The following is a 16,428-nucleotide window of genomic DNA, read 5'->3' on the forward strand; positions in this document are numbered from 1 at the left end:
AATTCATCCTCCCCCCTCCCCTCCCCTCCCCCTCATCTTTTAAGATCACTCACCTCTGCTCTTTGCTTCCTCCTCCTCCTCGTCGCTCTCTCTCCTGCAGGAACCACGCTCCTCTCTCTGCACCGGCCTCCGACACCGCAGTTGAAACCCGCAGCAGCAGCAGCAGCAGTAAGTAACACGGACTCTCCGTCAGTTGACAGTTTCGGTCTGGTCGTTAAAGGGTCGTGACTCTGGGAAAAACACAAGTTTTCTGGGGGCGAATGAGGGATATTCGCTCGTGTTAGCCGAGCGGCTAGCAGGCGGCTAGCTAGCGGCTAGCAAGCTAGCTAGCAGCTAGCTCAGTTAGTACACTAGCTCGACTGGCTAGCAGCTAGCTCGACTGGCTAGCAGCTAGCTAGCTCGACTGGCTAACAGCTAGCTAGCTCGACTGGCTAACAGCTAGCTCGACTGGCTAACAGCTAGCTCGACTGGCTAGCAGCTAGCTCGACTGGCTAGCAGCTAGCTAGCTAGTGCGAACGCTAGCCAGCCTGCAGTCACGCCGGGGGGCACCGCACCGCACCGCACCGGCTCCAGTGTCGGGACTCTGACACTTCTCATTGAATTTAAAAACAAAACAAAAAGCCGTAGTGACAATTTTAAAAATAACTCGCCATCTTTATTCTGGCGTCCCGTGAAACGCGAAGCACGTCCCGACAGCATTTCATCGTAGCTCACCGAGAGCAGACAGATGCTAACGTGGAGGCTAGCAGGGCGCAGCTTCCTGACGATGACAGCGGTGTGTAAAAGCTTCGAAACTGCGTAACATCATTTCCCCACTGATTTCATTGCACATTTGATAACCTTTAATTTTAAATGTGTTCATCTTCAACTGTTAAATCCTTTCAATGAACCTGATTTTCCTTTCTTGGAATTGAGTTAAAATCCTATTCGTTGCAGTACCGTCACCTTTTTAAAATCTTCTTCTTCTGGCTGCAAAATCTTCAGTTAATTGACCCAGACCTCCGATTTTTATGTTAAAACTCAATAGTTAATTAATATAGGGTTTCCAGCCATTAACCCCTCTATGTCTATGCTGCTTTTCCAGTTCCGGGTTGTGTTTTAATGAGTGATTGATGATGGTATTTGTAGTTATTGATCAAATACAGCTGCGAATAACTGACAGAGATGATGTGATATCAATGTCTTTAAACGACCTGACAGAACGATCTGACCACAAAATGGACCCAGCAGGTGATTTTTAATTTGCATAAGTAACTCATACAACCCCACTTCAAAATCACTGAACTGTCCCTTTAAGGGTATAAATACTCCCAGGCCTTATCGTCCATGTTGGTTTTCGGTGATATCTTGTGCTGTATAATTGTACACAAATCAAATCCCATGTGTATTGAAAAGGTATCTATAAATGTTTACATCGTAGCCAGTTGAAAGCCTTTAGATTTGGGTAGACGGGTCGGCAGCCTATATGATGTTCAAAGTTCCCTAACCTTTAACAAAAAAAGTCAGTGATAAGTTAAGGTTGTGCTCGGGTCTTTATGTCCTTGAGCAAACCAGCGTTTCCTTCACCTGTGCCAAAACCCGTGAAGCAGGTAAACTCCCCCTCAGGCATCAGTGGGATAAATCACCGTTAGTCAAGTACATGGCTTCAAAGTATTTTAGCTGTATTACATCTACACCAAGCAGGAGATAGAAACTGAAATAAGCAAACTCTTTAAGGACAATGCTGGTGATGTTCAGTATTTTCCTTATTAGCAACAAATTCCACGAGTAAAACCCAAGCCAGCAATGACTGGATCCAACTAACAAGTCGTGTGTGTGCGCTTCCAAGGCCTGACGCAGCTTATTCCTCTTTGTGCCATACAGCTCCACCGTCGTCAGACCGCATCAGTGACATTTACTGTACCTTAATTACCACGAACACACACACACACTGTAGTTTATTTCCAGTCGATCCCTCAGAATCTTTCCTGCTGCCAGAAATACTAGTGCACCAAATGTGTGGCTAAAAATAGTCCTCAACAAATCAGTGCGCAAGTAATGATAAATAAAAACTACAGTGAGGAGTAAAAAATTTACATGGAAACCTACATACATGATCCATTTCTAAATTGTACACCTTCCGTACGACTAAAGTGCTAACAACCAAAGTATGAAATCCCTTTTTAAATATGGCCTTTGAGTTAATACACTGCACTGCCCCCTGAAATTTCCTATAAAGCAACCGTTGTCCTCCCTGACCTGGAAACTGATGCTCATGCTTTTATAAACCTGCCGTCTTTGCATTAAATAAGAGCAGCCTCAAGGATGAAGGATGAAGCCTGGCCAGGAATTCCGGGGAAAGGAAATCTATTACATTTGCAACTGCCTGCATTTGATTTGATTACTCTGAGAAGGTTTAATGTCCATTTTTGTAAATGAAGAGAAAAATAAACTTTTTCCAGAGCTTCTTGTTTTTTTAGGTGAGGGGGAAAATAACTTTGGGAAACATCTAAGATGTTTTTGTTTAATATTATAGCCTTTAGATTTCTTCATAATCATCATGACCCAAAACTTTCTTTCCTGTTCAGTTGTTATTGTTTTAGACAAATCTTTAACATGTAACTTCTTTCCTCTTGTCTTGCATTCAGAATTTGACCAGTGAGTATTTCTTAATACATTCACATGCACCTTGTTTGAGTCTTGTGTTAATTTCTTTCCCAGTTTTTTCTCCTGTATTGGTTCAAATGTTTTGCGAGGTGGTGATTGTTAAATTTCTTTTTCAATGGCTTGCGGTTAACTGGATGAAAAGAACGGGTTGAGCACTTGACCCTGATATTAGTTTGAGCTCAGCAACTTTACCAAGGAAGGTGAGTTAAGAGCTTGAATATATATTTAAATAAATATTGAGTGTAAAGTTGCAGTGTCCATTTTCATTTTGGTGGCGAATTAGTGTTAGATCAGTATTATCAGTCACATGTGGAAACGATAAGGGAATGCATTTCCTGTTTTGCATCACATTTCTGCGACATCATAAAAACAGCACGACTTTCTCTTTATCCGATTTGTAGTTTGCATGTTTGAGCATGTCGGTGCTTTTCTGTGATCCATCAATGTCGGCTTGTGATTCATTTAATAGCCTCAATATTGTCATCAAACAAACTTTGCATGCTCTCGTGTCGTCGTGTCAGGATTTGTTGAGTCTTAAGACTAATTTTTAAAACGGGCTTAGAATAAGTCATTTTTTACTGACACTAAACAGACAGAAAAATAGTTCTAGGTTGTCTTTTTCATCTGTTCATGATGTAAAGCCATTGATAAACTGATAATTAAGGCAGTGATGCTCTCTTGGTTATCCTTATGTTAAGCATTTGTTATGGAAATATAGTAATATTTAAACAGAGCAGATAATGCTAACGTTGTTATACCCAGGAGGCATCAATTTAATATATTACAATTATATTTACTTTTGCAGGAAAGGTATAATAACTATTTGGAAAGTGAAGAGAGCTCCTCTAAAGGAAGATTGATGTATTTTCCTCTTCTGGCCGAAGTTCTCATACTCATTTGAAGAAGTGTTGGGTTTTGTAAGCACGCCAACAGGGTTGGCAGCAAACGCTGCATTTTGGGACTGGCATTTTACAGTTTTGGATTTATTTAGACAATCTCCAGCTAACGTTTAAACTAAAAAAACAATGGACTTTTGGGTTTTTACCAGCTGAGCTGGTTGAATTAGTCTAACAAAAGCCAAGAGAACAGTGTCTGCTGTGTGACTTTCTGGATGACATTAGCTGTGCCTCGATTCGGACATGAGCTGTGCCCCTATCCGCCACTGGCCTTCGGTCCGCGTAGACCGCACCGGTCAAACCAAAATGAAAACGGTCTTGTTGTCACCAGCGTGTTCCGCCCTTACCACAGTTGGCTAGCAAAAGGAGCACAGAGTTGCCCACTGTTTAAAGGTTTGGCACCGGCGCGCTATGAATCCTGGGATAGGTTGAGCCGGATAAAGACACATTTGCCGGCCATGTTTGAAGGAGCCCACGAAATGGGACCGTAGAGTTGCGTGGCTGTGTCGCTGTCGGTCTTCAAATGTAGCCTCCGAAGGAGTTGACCCCTGAATTGGGACACAGCTGTTGACTAATAATTACATTTCATACAATGTAGTAAATTTGCATGGGTTTCTTTTGTTTCCTGCATGCTGTTTGCATTTCTCTGGAGCTGATTTGTATCATATGTACAGCTCTATAAAAAGCTAACTTTAGTCTAATAGCTCAGTCCCTTTGTGTCTCTGAGCCTTCCTGTGTCTCTAACTAACCCAAAAGCTTGTACCTGTTGTTCTCTTTTTTTTTTTTTATTTCCTTGCGACGGATCAAAGATGATGTCTAAGAAGATCCTGCAGTGCTCTGCAACGGATCAGTCGGAGCATGATCAACCTCAGGTGGAACCGCCCGCAAATGCAGCACTGGGTTGTAGGAACAAGACTGAATCGGGTCAGAGAAACGGTGATACGGCGTCGTCCTCCCCGGAGAGCGGCAGCTTGAACGGAGATGGAAAGCGCGCCGGGAAAAGCCGCCGCCGCAAGAAACGTTCATCTAAACCCGAGGGCTGCACTGAAGAGGACGTCAACACGAAAACCAAGACTGAGGGGAAGCCGGACAAAAAGGCCAGCCAACCGTCAGACCCCCGCACTGGCGCGATTGGCCTGCAGTCCGAGTGTGCCAACGTGTGGTTTGAACGCGGCGTCTACGAGCGAGCCGAGAGCCTCTACCAGTGCTGGTTGGCGGGTATCTCCAATGGGACCACCTGGTCGAACCGGGCACCTGGGAAACACTCAAACTCTCCATCAGCTGTGGCTCCATCTTCCCCGGCACAGGCTTACAACCGTGGCGATCAGGGAGCCAGTCACAGTGTTGTTCAGGAATCCATGCAGCCATTCGTTCCAAACTCTCTGGACCTCCCGTCCCCACGCAACCTCTCCATCCCACCCAGAACACCCGACGAAGGATACAAGAGTGGAACTCCGACTCCTGCGACGCCCGTTCTCCAGCAGGCGGCCGCCACGCCAACCAGTCGACAGCCGATTAACGGGCTGCCTCGCTTCCCGGTGGAGTTGCTAAGAGATGTGTGGCTGGAGAAACCGCTGTACGACCGCGCCGAGGCGGCCTTTTATCAGAAACTATACGGCAACAATTCCTCCAAGCGGTCCGGCTGCACCTCCTCCTCCAGGAGTGGCGACCACCCGCAAAGCCTCGTAGAAGAGGAGGAGGGTGCAGAAGAAGCCGAGGACGACGAGGAGGCGGCGGAGACACGGGCTGTTCAGCCGGGCAAAGCGGAAATCTTTCACGCTCTGCACCCGATCCAAGAAGAGGAGGAGGAGCCAGCCGAAGTCCCCGAGAAGGGGGAGGAGGCGTCGGGCGCAGGGGTCTGCTACTTCCTCCATCCAGACAGCGAGCGGGTGTGGCTTGACAAGTGGCGGTATGACGCTGCAGAGAGACGTTTCCATGGTCACAGTGGCGATGAAGCCAGGGCGGCGAAGAAGGCTCGGAGGCCAGAAGCGAATGCAACACCAGTTACCTCCGTCGCCCCGCTGAGGGACAAGTATGAACGAACTGGGAGAATGGAACCGCTCCAGGCGTTTTAGTTCATGTTTTTTTTTTCATTTTCTCTTCATGCCATCATGTGTTTCTCTTTTTCTTTTTCTTGAATGCGTGAGTTTTATTTTCTCCTTGTAACATCTCATGTTTAGTTTGTTTTTCATTTGTCTTGGTTCGGTCATACCTTTTTGTTATTTTGCATTTCATGAATGACTGTCTGTATGAACCATTGTTTCATTTTGCCAATTTTACTTTATTCACAGTTTCTTTTGTGAAGTCATGTTGGGATGGTCTGTTTGTTGGAGAGTAGATAAAAGAATATACAAAATAAGTATTTTTACAGATGAAAGATTTAAGACTTTACAGTTAATGAATGGTGATTATAAGTATAATTTAATAGTAGTCGTAATAGATTTTCCTTTTTCTTTTCCCCCTGACTTCCTGTGTCCTGGTCAAACATCCCTCTCTTGTCCTTCTTCTCTCTCTCCTCCTCCTCCTCCTCCGCAGCACCACCACCACCACCATGAGCGCAGTCGACTTTCTGGCCCAGGACAAGATCTGGTTTGACAAACCTCGCTATGACGAGGCAGAGAGACGCTTCTATGAACGCGCGAACGGCTCTTCACAACCAACACAGGTAGACACTTAGCGCTTGAGTTCATCTTTGAAATTGTCATGAGTAGTGTTGGACTGAACAGTGACTCCTCCAACTGTTTTGCCGCCATGTTCTCAAAGTTTCCTGGTGTGTATTTTCTAGTGCTGGGACGATAATGCTTTTGTCCCGATTCAATTGCATCACGATTCCCCCAATTTACTTCTATTTATTTAAATTGAATCAGTTCAGGTCCAGTGAATAATCTTTAAGTTTAGTGTGTGTGGTTGTGGGTCAAGAATTATTCAAAAAATGTTTAATCAAAATGGATTCTAGGATTCCTTGTATTTTCTCCATTTGATCTTTTTTTGTAGCATGCTTTGATTTCAGACTACATTGAGACATGTAGATATAGATATTGAAACTTCAAGTCAAAAGACCAATCGACCATTTTATTTCTGTTTGTTTTTTCTTCCAGGATCCTGGAGCGAACACCATCCTGCAAGACATTGCACGGGCCCGGGAAAACATCCAGAAATCTCTCGCAGGAGTACGTTTATATCTGATCTGTAGCTACGTGCAATACTTTACTCTTACCTCACATTTTCCAATGGAACTTTGCACACTCCACTTCCTGTTCAGCTCTTAAAGTCCAAAATAATGTGAAACTGCTAAGACACAATTTACTCAGTAACATGAAAACTGATCATGATCAATCATGATCCCATTTATTATTAATGTGTCAAACTATTCCACCCCTTTAAGGCCATGTAGAAAAATTTCAGACACATGAGAGATTACATTCTGTAAACGCTTCTACTGCAACATTTTAATTTATTTGTTACCAAGTTGTGGACCTTACTTACTTTACTCGATTTTGTTTTCTGCTGTTCGGTGTAATTTCACTGGGTGAACCTTCAAAGTAGGCAATGTCGGTACAATTTGATTCTTAACAACTTCAATTTCAAGAATATTTGTTTTGATTCAGTGACAAATTGATGTTAGACCTATTTTTGTGGGTTTCTTTGGCATGAAAATGATGAGAAATCAGCAATTATCTCATGTTTTTAGTTTCTTTAACTTATTAAATGTAGTAGTTTTTACTGTGTTGCTGTTGGGCCACAAAAAAAAAAATTGTGTTTATTCCCAGAGTTGAAGTAGAAGCTTGTCTGTCGAGCTGAAGTCATAGAAACATTCCTGCTCGGAGACACTTTAATGTGATGTAGTTTGTCCCTCCTGCCCTCCGTTGTTCCCTTTGTTGCCCTGTCTACATTTTTGATCCCTCCCTTTCCCTGGACTGTTTCCCTTTTCATCCCAGCTGAAGTCGACACTGAGTAATAGAGGCTCTGATCGACCTCCCACGAGCCAACAATCCCAGCTTGTAAGTGCCGCAAGGTCTCGTGGTGTGTCACCGGAAGCGTCTCTGCTGTCGACCTCGCCGACATCCACGCTCGACTTTTGATTTCAACTAGAGTTCAACTTTAGATCACGTTTTTGTGTGTGGAGTGTCGTGGACGCACCGACTAATGGCTGCGTAAAAAAAAAAGATGGACGACGCGTCTCCGCTTCCTCCCGCTGTCCCAAAACGGAGCCAAATTATCTCGGGTATGGGTGCTGCCATCGTCACGTAAAGCCAGAGTTTTACGGAGAAGTAATCAGTGTAAAATGATGAGGCGTCTATTTGAGTTTGTTCCATGTCCCATTTGCTAACATGGAGGAAGCTGGGGTTTTGACCCACACTGCAGCCAGCCGCCAGGGGGCGAGGGGGATGTTTTTGATTCACATTTTTGGGGCTGTCATGTCGTCCATCTTTATATATATATATATATATATATATATATATATTTATATTTATATATTTATTTATTTACGTTCAGAGCTGCTTCTCTCGGGGGTTCATCTTTCCGCTCCTGTGTTTATGCTGTAGGTGGACACTGGCTGTGTTTTCACTGTGTAACAGTCCTGGGTTTGACTAATTAGCTGGTTTGGCTGTCCAACGTCGTTCTTTCTTTCTTCGTTAATCTTCTTCTTCGTGTCTTTTTATTTTGTAGAGCGGCGGTGGCGGCGCAGCAGATCAGGGAGAATTCGTCTGTCGCATCAAGAGCCTGGAGCTGGAGAACCAGAGTTTATACAAAGGTTAGTTAATCATATATTAATGATTTTTAATGTGTCAATATAGACATAATACATTTTTTAAACTGCTGTTCAGACAAAGCAAGCTATTGTGTGATGTGATGTAGTTTGTCCATGTTTTCTGATATTTTGTGATATTGTAGCAGATTCACCTCGAAAAACAAATATGGATTTATTTGTTTCATAACCAATTAATCTGTTAAAAACCTGATATCTAACAACTGTTATTTTTATGCAGTTAAAAAAATGTTTTTTTTACGGTTTAAGATCCCCCCAAAATTATTCAAAAATGTTTTGATATAGGGGAAAGAAGAATCCTCATATTGAAGAAGCTTTAAGTGGGATATGTATTTGGTTATTTTACTTAAAGATTAATCATTGAACAAAAATTCTATTTAACTTTCAGGCAAATCACAGAAGTGCAAGTGTATGTATTTTTGTGACACGGGGCAGGAAGCGAGCCTTATATGGTCTTTTTGGGGCGTTATGCGATACACGCAGATATGCCCAGGTGGCCTTCATCATGCTTAAGCATGTAATTTACAAATTTTTCTGAAGATAGAAGCGTTTCAGACATGGCCTGTTCGTACTAAGGTACAGATGTAAGGGAAATGTAGGATAAGAATTCAAAAGTGTTCTCCCATGAGGCTCAATGACGCTGCTCCCTGTCTCTTCAGTGGTGGACGACCTTCGGGCAGCACTTTCCAAACTCGAATGTCGTGTAGCAGTTCTGGAGAAATCTCCTGCGGCCGTGACCCCGGCTCCTGCTCCTTCAGTCCCCCACACAAACGTGAGTTTCTGCATCAAGTTCTTATCAGTAGATTTATTTCAAAGTCACCACACATCCCTGTACGAGTAACCGAGGGTTTCTCTTCTCAGGGCACTTCCGTCCAGCAGAAGACCAGCGCCCCAGTTAAAGAGGACGAGGATGATGACGACGACGACGACGACGACATTGACCTGTTCGGCAGTGATGACGACGAAGAGGCGGAGAATCTGAAACAGCAGAGATTGAAAGAGTACGCAGAGAGGAAGGCCAAGAAGCCCACGCTCATCGCCAAGTCCTCCATCTTGTTGGACGTCAAACCCGTGAGTCTGTTTTTGAAAATGTAAACGTTAACGTCTCCCACAGATCTTGTCAAACTGACCGTCCTCTCTCCTGCGTTCCACAGTGGGACGATGAGACAGACATGGCGAAGCTGGAGGAGTGTGTGCGCTCTGTCCAGACCGACGGCCTGTTGTGGGGAACGTCCAAGCTGGTTCCTGTGGGTTACGGCATCAAGAAGCTCCAGATCGCGTGTGTGGTGGAGGACGACAAGGTGGGAACGGACCTGTTGGAGGAGGAGATCACCAAGTTTGAAGACTTCGTAAGTTCTCATTTCTTCTTCCGTGGGTCACACTTTGCCAACCGAGCAACAGAAATCCAGGTGTTTTATTGAAATGTCTGGAGGTAAATCAGTGGCAGCAGGTTGGAATGATTTAATTTTAAGTGCTTTACTTTTCACTGTACATGAGGAAGTTCATATTCTCATGAACGTAAAACTCAAACACTCAAAGATCTTAGTGAACCTGCTTTTATTGTGGACGATATTAAAAGAAAAACTAAATAAATAATCAGACACGTAAAATAAAAATCCAGTTGTCAGTTTAGGATGCACCTGATCCCTCTGTAATTTAATACAATAGGTCGGCAAAGATTCAAACCTTTTATTCAGACTGAACTGAATTGCATTATAGGAAACCGTCTATATAATTATACTGTTGTTGTGAAAGCGTTTTACTCATGTCTAAAAACGGCTTTAGATTTTTTTTAAACTGCCAACTGTACATTCGTTACGTTGCTACCAAAATGAGGCGTAAACTGAATATTTTAGAATGTACAGGAGAAATTTAAAACTTCTTAATTTCACCTCTTTTCTCTTTTTCAGGTCCAGAGTGTCGACGTAGCAGCGTTCAACAAGATCTGATCCTGTGTCTTTTTTGTTTTTCTTTTGCTCGTCTTTCATCGCGCCTTGTTTCTTCTCTGCTAATTTGTGTCAACGGTTAATAACGATAATAATAAAAACCAACTCAAGCACTACTCTTGTGTCTCAAGTGTTTCTTATGAGGTCACTTTGTTCTAGCCGCAAAAACATTTCCCCACTTTCTATTTTTAATACAATGGAGGCGGAAGGGCATTTTGTTTTCGCTGCCAACAACACTTAAGTCACACACGGGCCGGTCTACGTGTAGGAGTCGGTGCTCTGTTAGTCCGCGGGGCAGAAGCTGACAGTGGAGCTGATTCCGAGCCAGGCCGCCGGGTAGAGCGGCCCCTCGAATATGCTCTCCACCCTGTGCAGGAGGCAGACTCCTCCGGGCGTCACCGCGTAGAAGCAGAGCAGCCCGGCGTCGTGGTCCAGAAACACCCCGACCCTGCGGGACGCCGATTTTGCAGGAACCGGAATCGCCACCGCCTGCGACTCGTTTCCGTGGCAGACGGCGAATGAGGAGGGGCTGCAGGAAAGACTCCAGGAGAGGGAGTTGTGTCCCAGCCGGCAGTTGTTGGACGACCCCTGATGACGACAAGGACATCAGCATTTATATGAATAAGAAATTTTAAAAATGACAGAATTTCCCCCACTTTAAATTCCAGGCCAATTCATGCAAATTCCCCTGAAAACAAAATTCAATGACGTGGATTAAAAAACTCCGGTACCTTTCTCCCGATGCTTTCATAAGTGAGCCCCAGCACCACCTGCTGTCCGCCCCACTCGGCCTCCCAGTAGCTGCGGCCCTGCAGCCCCTCGCGGCACAACACCTGGCCCCAGGTGTCGAAGCGATCCGGGTGGTCCGGGTAAGAGTGAAGCTCTCCCGTGCGACTGACCACGCGGTTGCCCTCGGTCAGCGAGAGCTCCCTGTTCGCGGTGAACGGGTCCAGAGACAGCGGACAGAAATCTGCGGAGGAGAAAGAAAAGAGACCAAAGAGGTTTGAGGAAGCGGCTGAGCAGAGAGATGGTTTCAGACCCACGGAGCAGAACCGGTGCTGCTCACACTGAAGGAGGTCGCTTCTGTTGTCCAACGTCAGGGCCACGACGGAATCACCAGACTCTGCTCCTGCATGAGGGAAAAAAGGAATCTGAAAGTTATTTCCAGATTCATGTCATTAAAAAAAAAAAAGAAGAAGCAACTACTGCACATTTGTGTTGCATTAAAAAATTTTGGACACAGTTTTAGCCTCTTTAGTAAATGAGCAACAAACCTAATAAAACTAGTTTTACTGACTCATGAGTTTAGTGCGACACTGTATGAAACATTATTCTCCCCGTCAGGAATCAACCCCCTTATTTGCAGTCAATCCCCTGATCATAAATAGGTAAATCTGTCCATTGAACTTTGAATAATATAATCATACAGTAAATAACTTTTGAAAATGACTTCAGTAAAACAAGTCTTGCCAGACACATGAAACAAAGTTTAATTTTTTCTCGTTTCAAGTTCTTTCAATAATAATGAGCACAAATTTCCATGAACATCTGAGGCTGTTTTCAGAAATGAACTACGGGAACATTCGGATAAATTGCTCAGGACATTTTTCCCAAGAGTGTGCCTCGGGAAAATGTGCGGAAAATTCTGTAGCGTCTACGTGAAGCAGCAGGAGACATGTCGTGACGTTTACAGTCTGAAGGAAAAGTTCAGGAAAATGTGCGGAGCAACGTTTGCGAACATTTGCTTTCTCATATACAGCTCAAGAAAATGTCTGGACCTCAGTGAATCCATAATGAATTGCAACTTGTGATAGTTCCTACAAGGGTTTTTTTTCTTCTTTTTCATTTGACATAATGCTGAAGTGAAACAACTGGTGATTAAATATTTTTTCTTTCTTTGTAAAAGAAACACTCACCTCCCTGAGCCTTTTTCATCTGCAGGATGTTCACAGTTTTCACTTTGAAGACAGAACGTGAGGTGTCAGCGACACTCAGGAGGTGATGGTGAGATATAAAGATAGATAGAACCGACCTGCTGAGGCGACACTTGGGGACTCTCTGTGGTACAGACTCTGCAGCTGCTCCGTCAGCTCGGAGACGGCTTTCCTCACGGGCCCGAAGGAAACGTGCGGACTGACAGTCAGCGAGCCAGAGGCTGCTGCTGCAGAGTCCGGACACTGACGACACATCTGCGGCAGAGGGAACAGCAGCAGTCAGCAGCTGAACTCAAGATAACAAGAACACCTCAGCGTGAACAACTCGTTCCCTCCCATCACCTGCGGGATCAGGTGACCGTCCCGACTGTGAGACAGTCTCTCCAACTCCGCCTCCCTCCCCCTCAGGTCCGAGATCTCCCGCTCCAGACGCCGCAGGTGGTTCTCCGCTCGGGCCACTTCGGCCTTCTCCTGAGCCCGGATCAGCTCCTTCACCTCGACGCGCCGACGCTCCACAAAGTCCAGCAGCTCCGAGAAGATCCTGCTGCTGTCCTTCACCGCGGCTTTGGCCAGACGCTGAGGAAACAAACACCAGTCTTCAGTCTGAACTCCACCTTACTCCAGGGTTTTCCAGCACCTGAAAGTTAGACTTGTGGAAACGCTGCTGGATCCGTTCTAGTTTAAAAACTCTGGGGTTTGTGTTTTAGTCTGGACGGGCGGAAACTCTGACTTTTGGGAACGATGTCATAGACACTTGATTCTTGATCGGGTCGTATTTGTAAAGACAACATTTGAGATAACAAGTTACAAGCGTTTTGTATCAGGTCCACCTCATCCTTGGTCTAAGAAAAGAAATCGCTGGCCTTAATTTTCAACATCGCTGTAGGTCATTCATAACGTTTCTTTTTTCTGCATCTAAAAAAATGACTGCAGAGTAAAGAGATTGGTCACATGATGTTTGTTTTCAGGTGTGTTCAGGTACGGATGGAGATCTTTCCTAATGCAATATCATTTTCATCAATAGTAACGTTACAAAAGTTAAATATATATATATCGATAGATTGCAAATCCATTGTGTAAGAATGGCGAGGAGGTATAATACATAACTGGTTTTGATTTGTTTAGAATTATCTGTCACCGCCACCTTCACTCTTGAGCAAAAAGTCTGACTTCAAAGTTGAAAGAAATAATTAGATGTGTGTTGTGATAATTATCGATATAAGCTGATATGACATTTTCCCTTAAAAAATTTTATGGCCAAATTGTTCAGCCCTTGTTATGATGAAAAACGTCCGTGTTCACAAGGATGCAGCAGATTTGCCTCGAAAGAGAGAGAGCGGGAAACTCGTAGCTTATGAGGACGTGGTGACAGAACCACGTCCTCAAATATTACAATATAACATTTTTGCAGAGGTTCCATCCTGGTGGAGTTAAACACACTCACGGTGAAGGAGCTCAGGGTTTGTTTGAGCTGCTGATGCTCCAGCTCTCGGTCATTGATCAGCTCAGTCAAACGTCGCAGAGTTTGCCCCAGAAGCCTCTGCAACAGCAACGAGACATAAAACCATCAGATTGTGCACACGCTGTGTACTGTACACCCCCATCGGGCACTGGTATATATTTGATATTGTAACGATGCCACATCATAATGACATAATTTATACCACATGATGAGCAATGACTGGTTGTTCTAAATGAAGACGTGGCTCCTCACCTCTCCGTCCGTCCTCTCGGGCCGAACCGAGGACACATCGAAGGTGGCATGTGCGAAGCCCCGGTCTTCGTGCAGCGGAGGACCGACGACGCAGAGTCTCTGCATCATCTCCACCAGCAGCGTGTTCCTGCCCAGCGCCGGTCTGGGACTGAAGGAGGCTCGGCACTGTGGACAGCTGCACACGGGCTGACTGTCCCATTGGCGAGTCAAGCAGCTCATGCAGTAGCTGTGGCCACACGGGACGGTGACCGGATCCGTGAAGAGCCCCAGACAGATGGAACAGGTGAAGTGGTCGGGGTCCATGGTGGGAGGGGCCTGAGCCTGGAGGAGGCAGGACCCAGGGATGGACGATAGAATGAGGGATTAGAGCAGAACAGTCTCATCATGGCTGAACTGACAGTAGACGGTTAGAGAGCTTTTTACTGTGTCTATATTAATAAGTGTCTATATTGTGTCTTTTATGATGATAGTACTGAGAAACCCCATTTCGTTCCACTGTATGTGAGTATGTACATTGATGAGGAGGATAATAAAACCATCATCTTGAAATAAAAGTGGCAACAATGAACAAGACGACGACGTCGATGTGATGGAAATGAGTCTAAATAAAAATATAAATTCTAAAAAATATATTTTTTAAAGGCTTGGCAGAATAGCTTCGCTTCAACAATTTAAAAAAAAGTTTTAATTTAGTTTAGTATTTAAAGTTAGTTAAAATATTTTTCAAGGTTAATTTTTTCAAGGGAGTTTTTTCTCTCCACCGTCGCCATGTGCTTTGCTCATTGTGGGATTTGTTGGGTTTTCCCTGTAATATTGTAATATTGACCTCACTATGTAAAGTGCCTTGAGACAATGTATGTTGTGATATGGCGCTATACAAATAAAATTGAATTGAATTGAATTGAATAAATAATTTGAATTCCTAAAATGTTTATTTCCACCAGGAACCTTCATTTTCTCTCTTCAGTGTTTTGTTTTTCCCAACAATTTTTTGTCATTTTTGTTATTCAATAATATTATAAATGACCATTAATCTAAAGGGGAAATTGTAACTTATAATAATATAAAAATGGGTAAAAAGGGTCACTCCTGTATGACAAGGACAAATGTTGCATAATTGATCGAATGAACATTATTTATTTATCTTTCTTTACTATTTGTTTTTGTTTTTTGTTTTATATATAACCACTACAGTAAATAATTAAAGAGTAACATACTTGATTAAAGTGTGTGTCTGTCTGGGATGAAGGTAAACATCCCTATTAATATTACTGATTGAGTAATGTTAGTATTTTGATTTCAAAACAATGCGAGGACACGCCCAAAAATGTGCTTTCAGCCCGTTTGCACTAAAAAAAAGATTTTCACGCCCAAAGCAACATGAAACTAAGAAATAAAAACACTCGACGAGATGATGTCCGGTTCACTCACCTGTCGGTTTGCAGCGGAGACGTTTACAGATATTAAATCAGTTATTAAATCAGTTTTTCTCTGGCGCTCAGCAGCTGGAGACAAGAACCGGAAACAGGAAGGAGGAAGGTGGTGCTGGTGTGGAAAATAGTTGACTGCCACCTGCTGGTAAAACACAGAAATCACAGCGAACAAACGCCAACTTTTATCGTAAATATCACACATTTTACAACTTAAAATGTGTGATAAACCGGCTAGTAACACGTAGAGACATACGGTTTAATTTCACGTAGTTTTAGTTTCGGTGGATCTTTTGAAAACTAACTCGTTTTCAGTAACAAACCTGCGACAGATGAGGGAAATGAGCGGAGGCTCGTGGGGGCTTCTCAGTGCGCAGGCGCCCAGCCAACCAATAGCCTGATAGTGAGACGTTTAATGAACATTGGGAAATTGTAGTATCTACCGATAACCTGCATTTGAGGGGTTTACGGAACATTCGTACACTGTAGCTTCTTCAGATACCCTGCATGTGAGGCGTTAGCGGAACATTCGTACGTTGTAATTTCTATAGATACCCTACAGGTGAGGCCTTTAAGGAACATCGGTTAATTTGAATGTCTACAGTTATCCTGCAAGCTTTGTGTGTCTCAGACTTTGAAAACTCCTAGTTTAGTTAAGGGGACATCCTGTAGCAACAGAAATTGAAACTATGCCCCTGAGCTTTCGATCGAAAGACATGATCTTCTCCGGCTAATCTCCTTTACTCTGAGCACTTTTTATTTTAGGATCTTTTGTCCACATTAGTTTAAAAGTTGAGGCCCAAAGTTCAGTCTTACCTTGAGAAAATAATCACTGATTTTCAAAAGAGAATTTCTTATGTATAATAACTTCAGTTGCCCTCTAGATGGAACTGTTTCACCTCGTATGATACACACAGGTTTTGCTATCAGATATTTTCTCAGCATCATAGTGGAAAAAAACATCAACAGAGCTACACCAAGCAAAAATGAAGGTTTTGAAAAAATATCTACATCTTAAAATCTTATGAAGGAAGTAGTGTCTTGTTATTAAAGATGCACCTACAGTGAGTAGGTTCCTTGGGGGGAAAACA

The 16,428-nt window shown here is 43.7% G+C and overlaps 2 protein-coding genes across 12 annotated transcripts; one reads left to right on the forward strand and one right to left on the reverse strand.

Moving 5' to 3' along the window:
• The first annotated feature begins 33 nt into the window (after positions 1-33).
• eef1db (eukaryotic translation elongation factor 1 delta b (guanine nucleotide exchange protein)) lies at positions 34-10,375 on the forward strand. 9 transcript variants are annotated; one of them, XM_035648852.2, is made up of 10 exons: positions 34-168; positions 3,311-3,313; positions 6,078-6,207; positions 6,641-6,712; positions 7,481-7,543; positions 8,214-8,298; positions 8,973-9,085; positions 9,175-9,384; positions 9,468-9,662; positions 10,224-10,375. In XM_035648852.2, exons 3-10 carry the CDS (start codon positions 6,094-6,096, stop codon positions 10,260-10,262), a joined length of 891 nt encoding a protein of 296 aa, XP_035504745.2. In that variant the 5' UTR covers positions 34-168; positions 3,311-3,313; positions 6,078-6,093; the 3' UTR covers positions 10,263-10,375. The 9 variants fall into 9 exon arrangements, with proteins under 9 accessions (XP_035504745.2, XP_047192917.1, XP_047192918.1 ...); XM_047336962.1 differs by lacking the exon at positions 3,311-3,313 and adding an exon at positions 2,628-2,637 and having other exon boundaries at positions 51-168; XM_047336963.1 differs by lacking the exon at positions 3,311-3,313 and adding an exon at positions 2,628-2,637 and having other exon boundaries at positions 51-165.
• LOC118318836 (tripartite motif-containing protein 65) lies at positions 9,854-15,828 on the reverse strand. Of its 3 annotated transcripts, XM_035648858.2 has the most exons (10): positions 15,661-15,828; positions 15,339-15,482; positions 13,908-14,228; positions 13,638-13,733; positions 12,536-12,769; positions 12,292-12,448; positions 12,176-12,217; positions 11,326-11,388; positions 10,991-11,229; positions 9,854-10,847 (listed from the first exon to the last, which is right to left on the reverse strand). In XM_035648858.2, the coding sequence occupies exons 1-10, from the start codon at positions 15,811-15,813 to the stop codon at positions 10,542-10,544; spliced, it is 1,755 nt and encodes a 584-aa protein (XP_035504751.2). In that variant the 5' UTR covers positions 15,814-15,828; the 3' UTR covers positions 9,854-10,541. The 3 variants fall into 3 exon arrangements, with proteins under 3 accessions (XP_035504751.2, XP_035504750.2, XP_035504749.2); XM_035648857.2 differs by having other exon boundaries at positions 10,991-11,388; positions 15,339-15,479; XM_035648856.2 differs by having other exon boundaries at positions 10,991-11,388.
• Positions 15,829-16,428: the final 600 nt, after the last annotated feature.

The sequence above is a fragment of the Scophthalmus maximus genome, chromosome 13 (assembly GCF_022379125.1).
Source record: "Scophthalmus maximus strain ysfricsl-2021 chromosome 13, ASM2237912v1, whole genome shotgun sequence".
NCBI lineage: Eukaryota > Metazoa > Chordata > Actinopteri > Pleuronectiformes > Scophthalmidae > Scophthalmus > Scophthalmus maximus.

What these genes read in the sequence shown, in the direction of transcription:
- eef1db (XM_035648849.2), top strand. Translation starts at nt 4,352, where the DNA reads ATGATGTCTAAGAAGATCCTGCAGTGCTCTGCAACGGATCAGTCGGAG. An exon ending in GTCGCCCCGCTGAGGGACAA is followed by an intron (nt 5,575 to 6,077) that starts GTATGAACGAAC and finishes CCTCCTCCGCAG; the next exon opens with CACCACCACCACCACCATGA. An exon ending in CTTCAGTCCCCCACACAAAC is followed by an intron (nt 9,086 to 9,174) that starts GTGAGTTTCTGC and finishes TTCTCTTCTCAG; the next exon opens with GGCACTTCCGTCCAGCAGAA.
- LOC118318836 (XM_035648856.2), bottom strand. Translation starts at nt 15,813, where the DNA reads ATGTTCCGTAAACCCCTCAAATGCAGGTTATCGGTAGATACTACAATT. An exon ending in ATTTCCCTCATCTGTCGCAG is followed by an intron (nt 15,483 to 15,660) that starts GTTTGTTACTGA and finishes GTGTTTTACCAG; the next exon opens with CAGGTGGCAGTCAACTATTT. An exon ending in TCTCCGCTGCAAACCGACAG is followed by an intron (nt 14,229 to 15,338) that starts GTGAGTGAACCG and finishes TGCCTCCTCCAG; the next exon opens with GCTCAGGCCCCTCCCACCAT.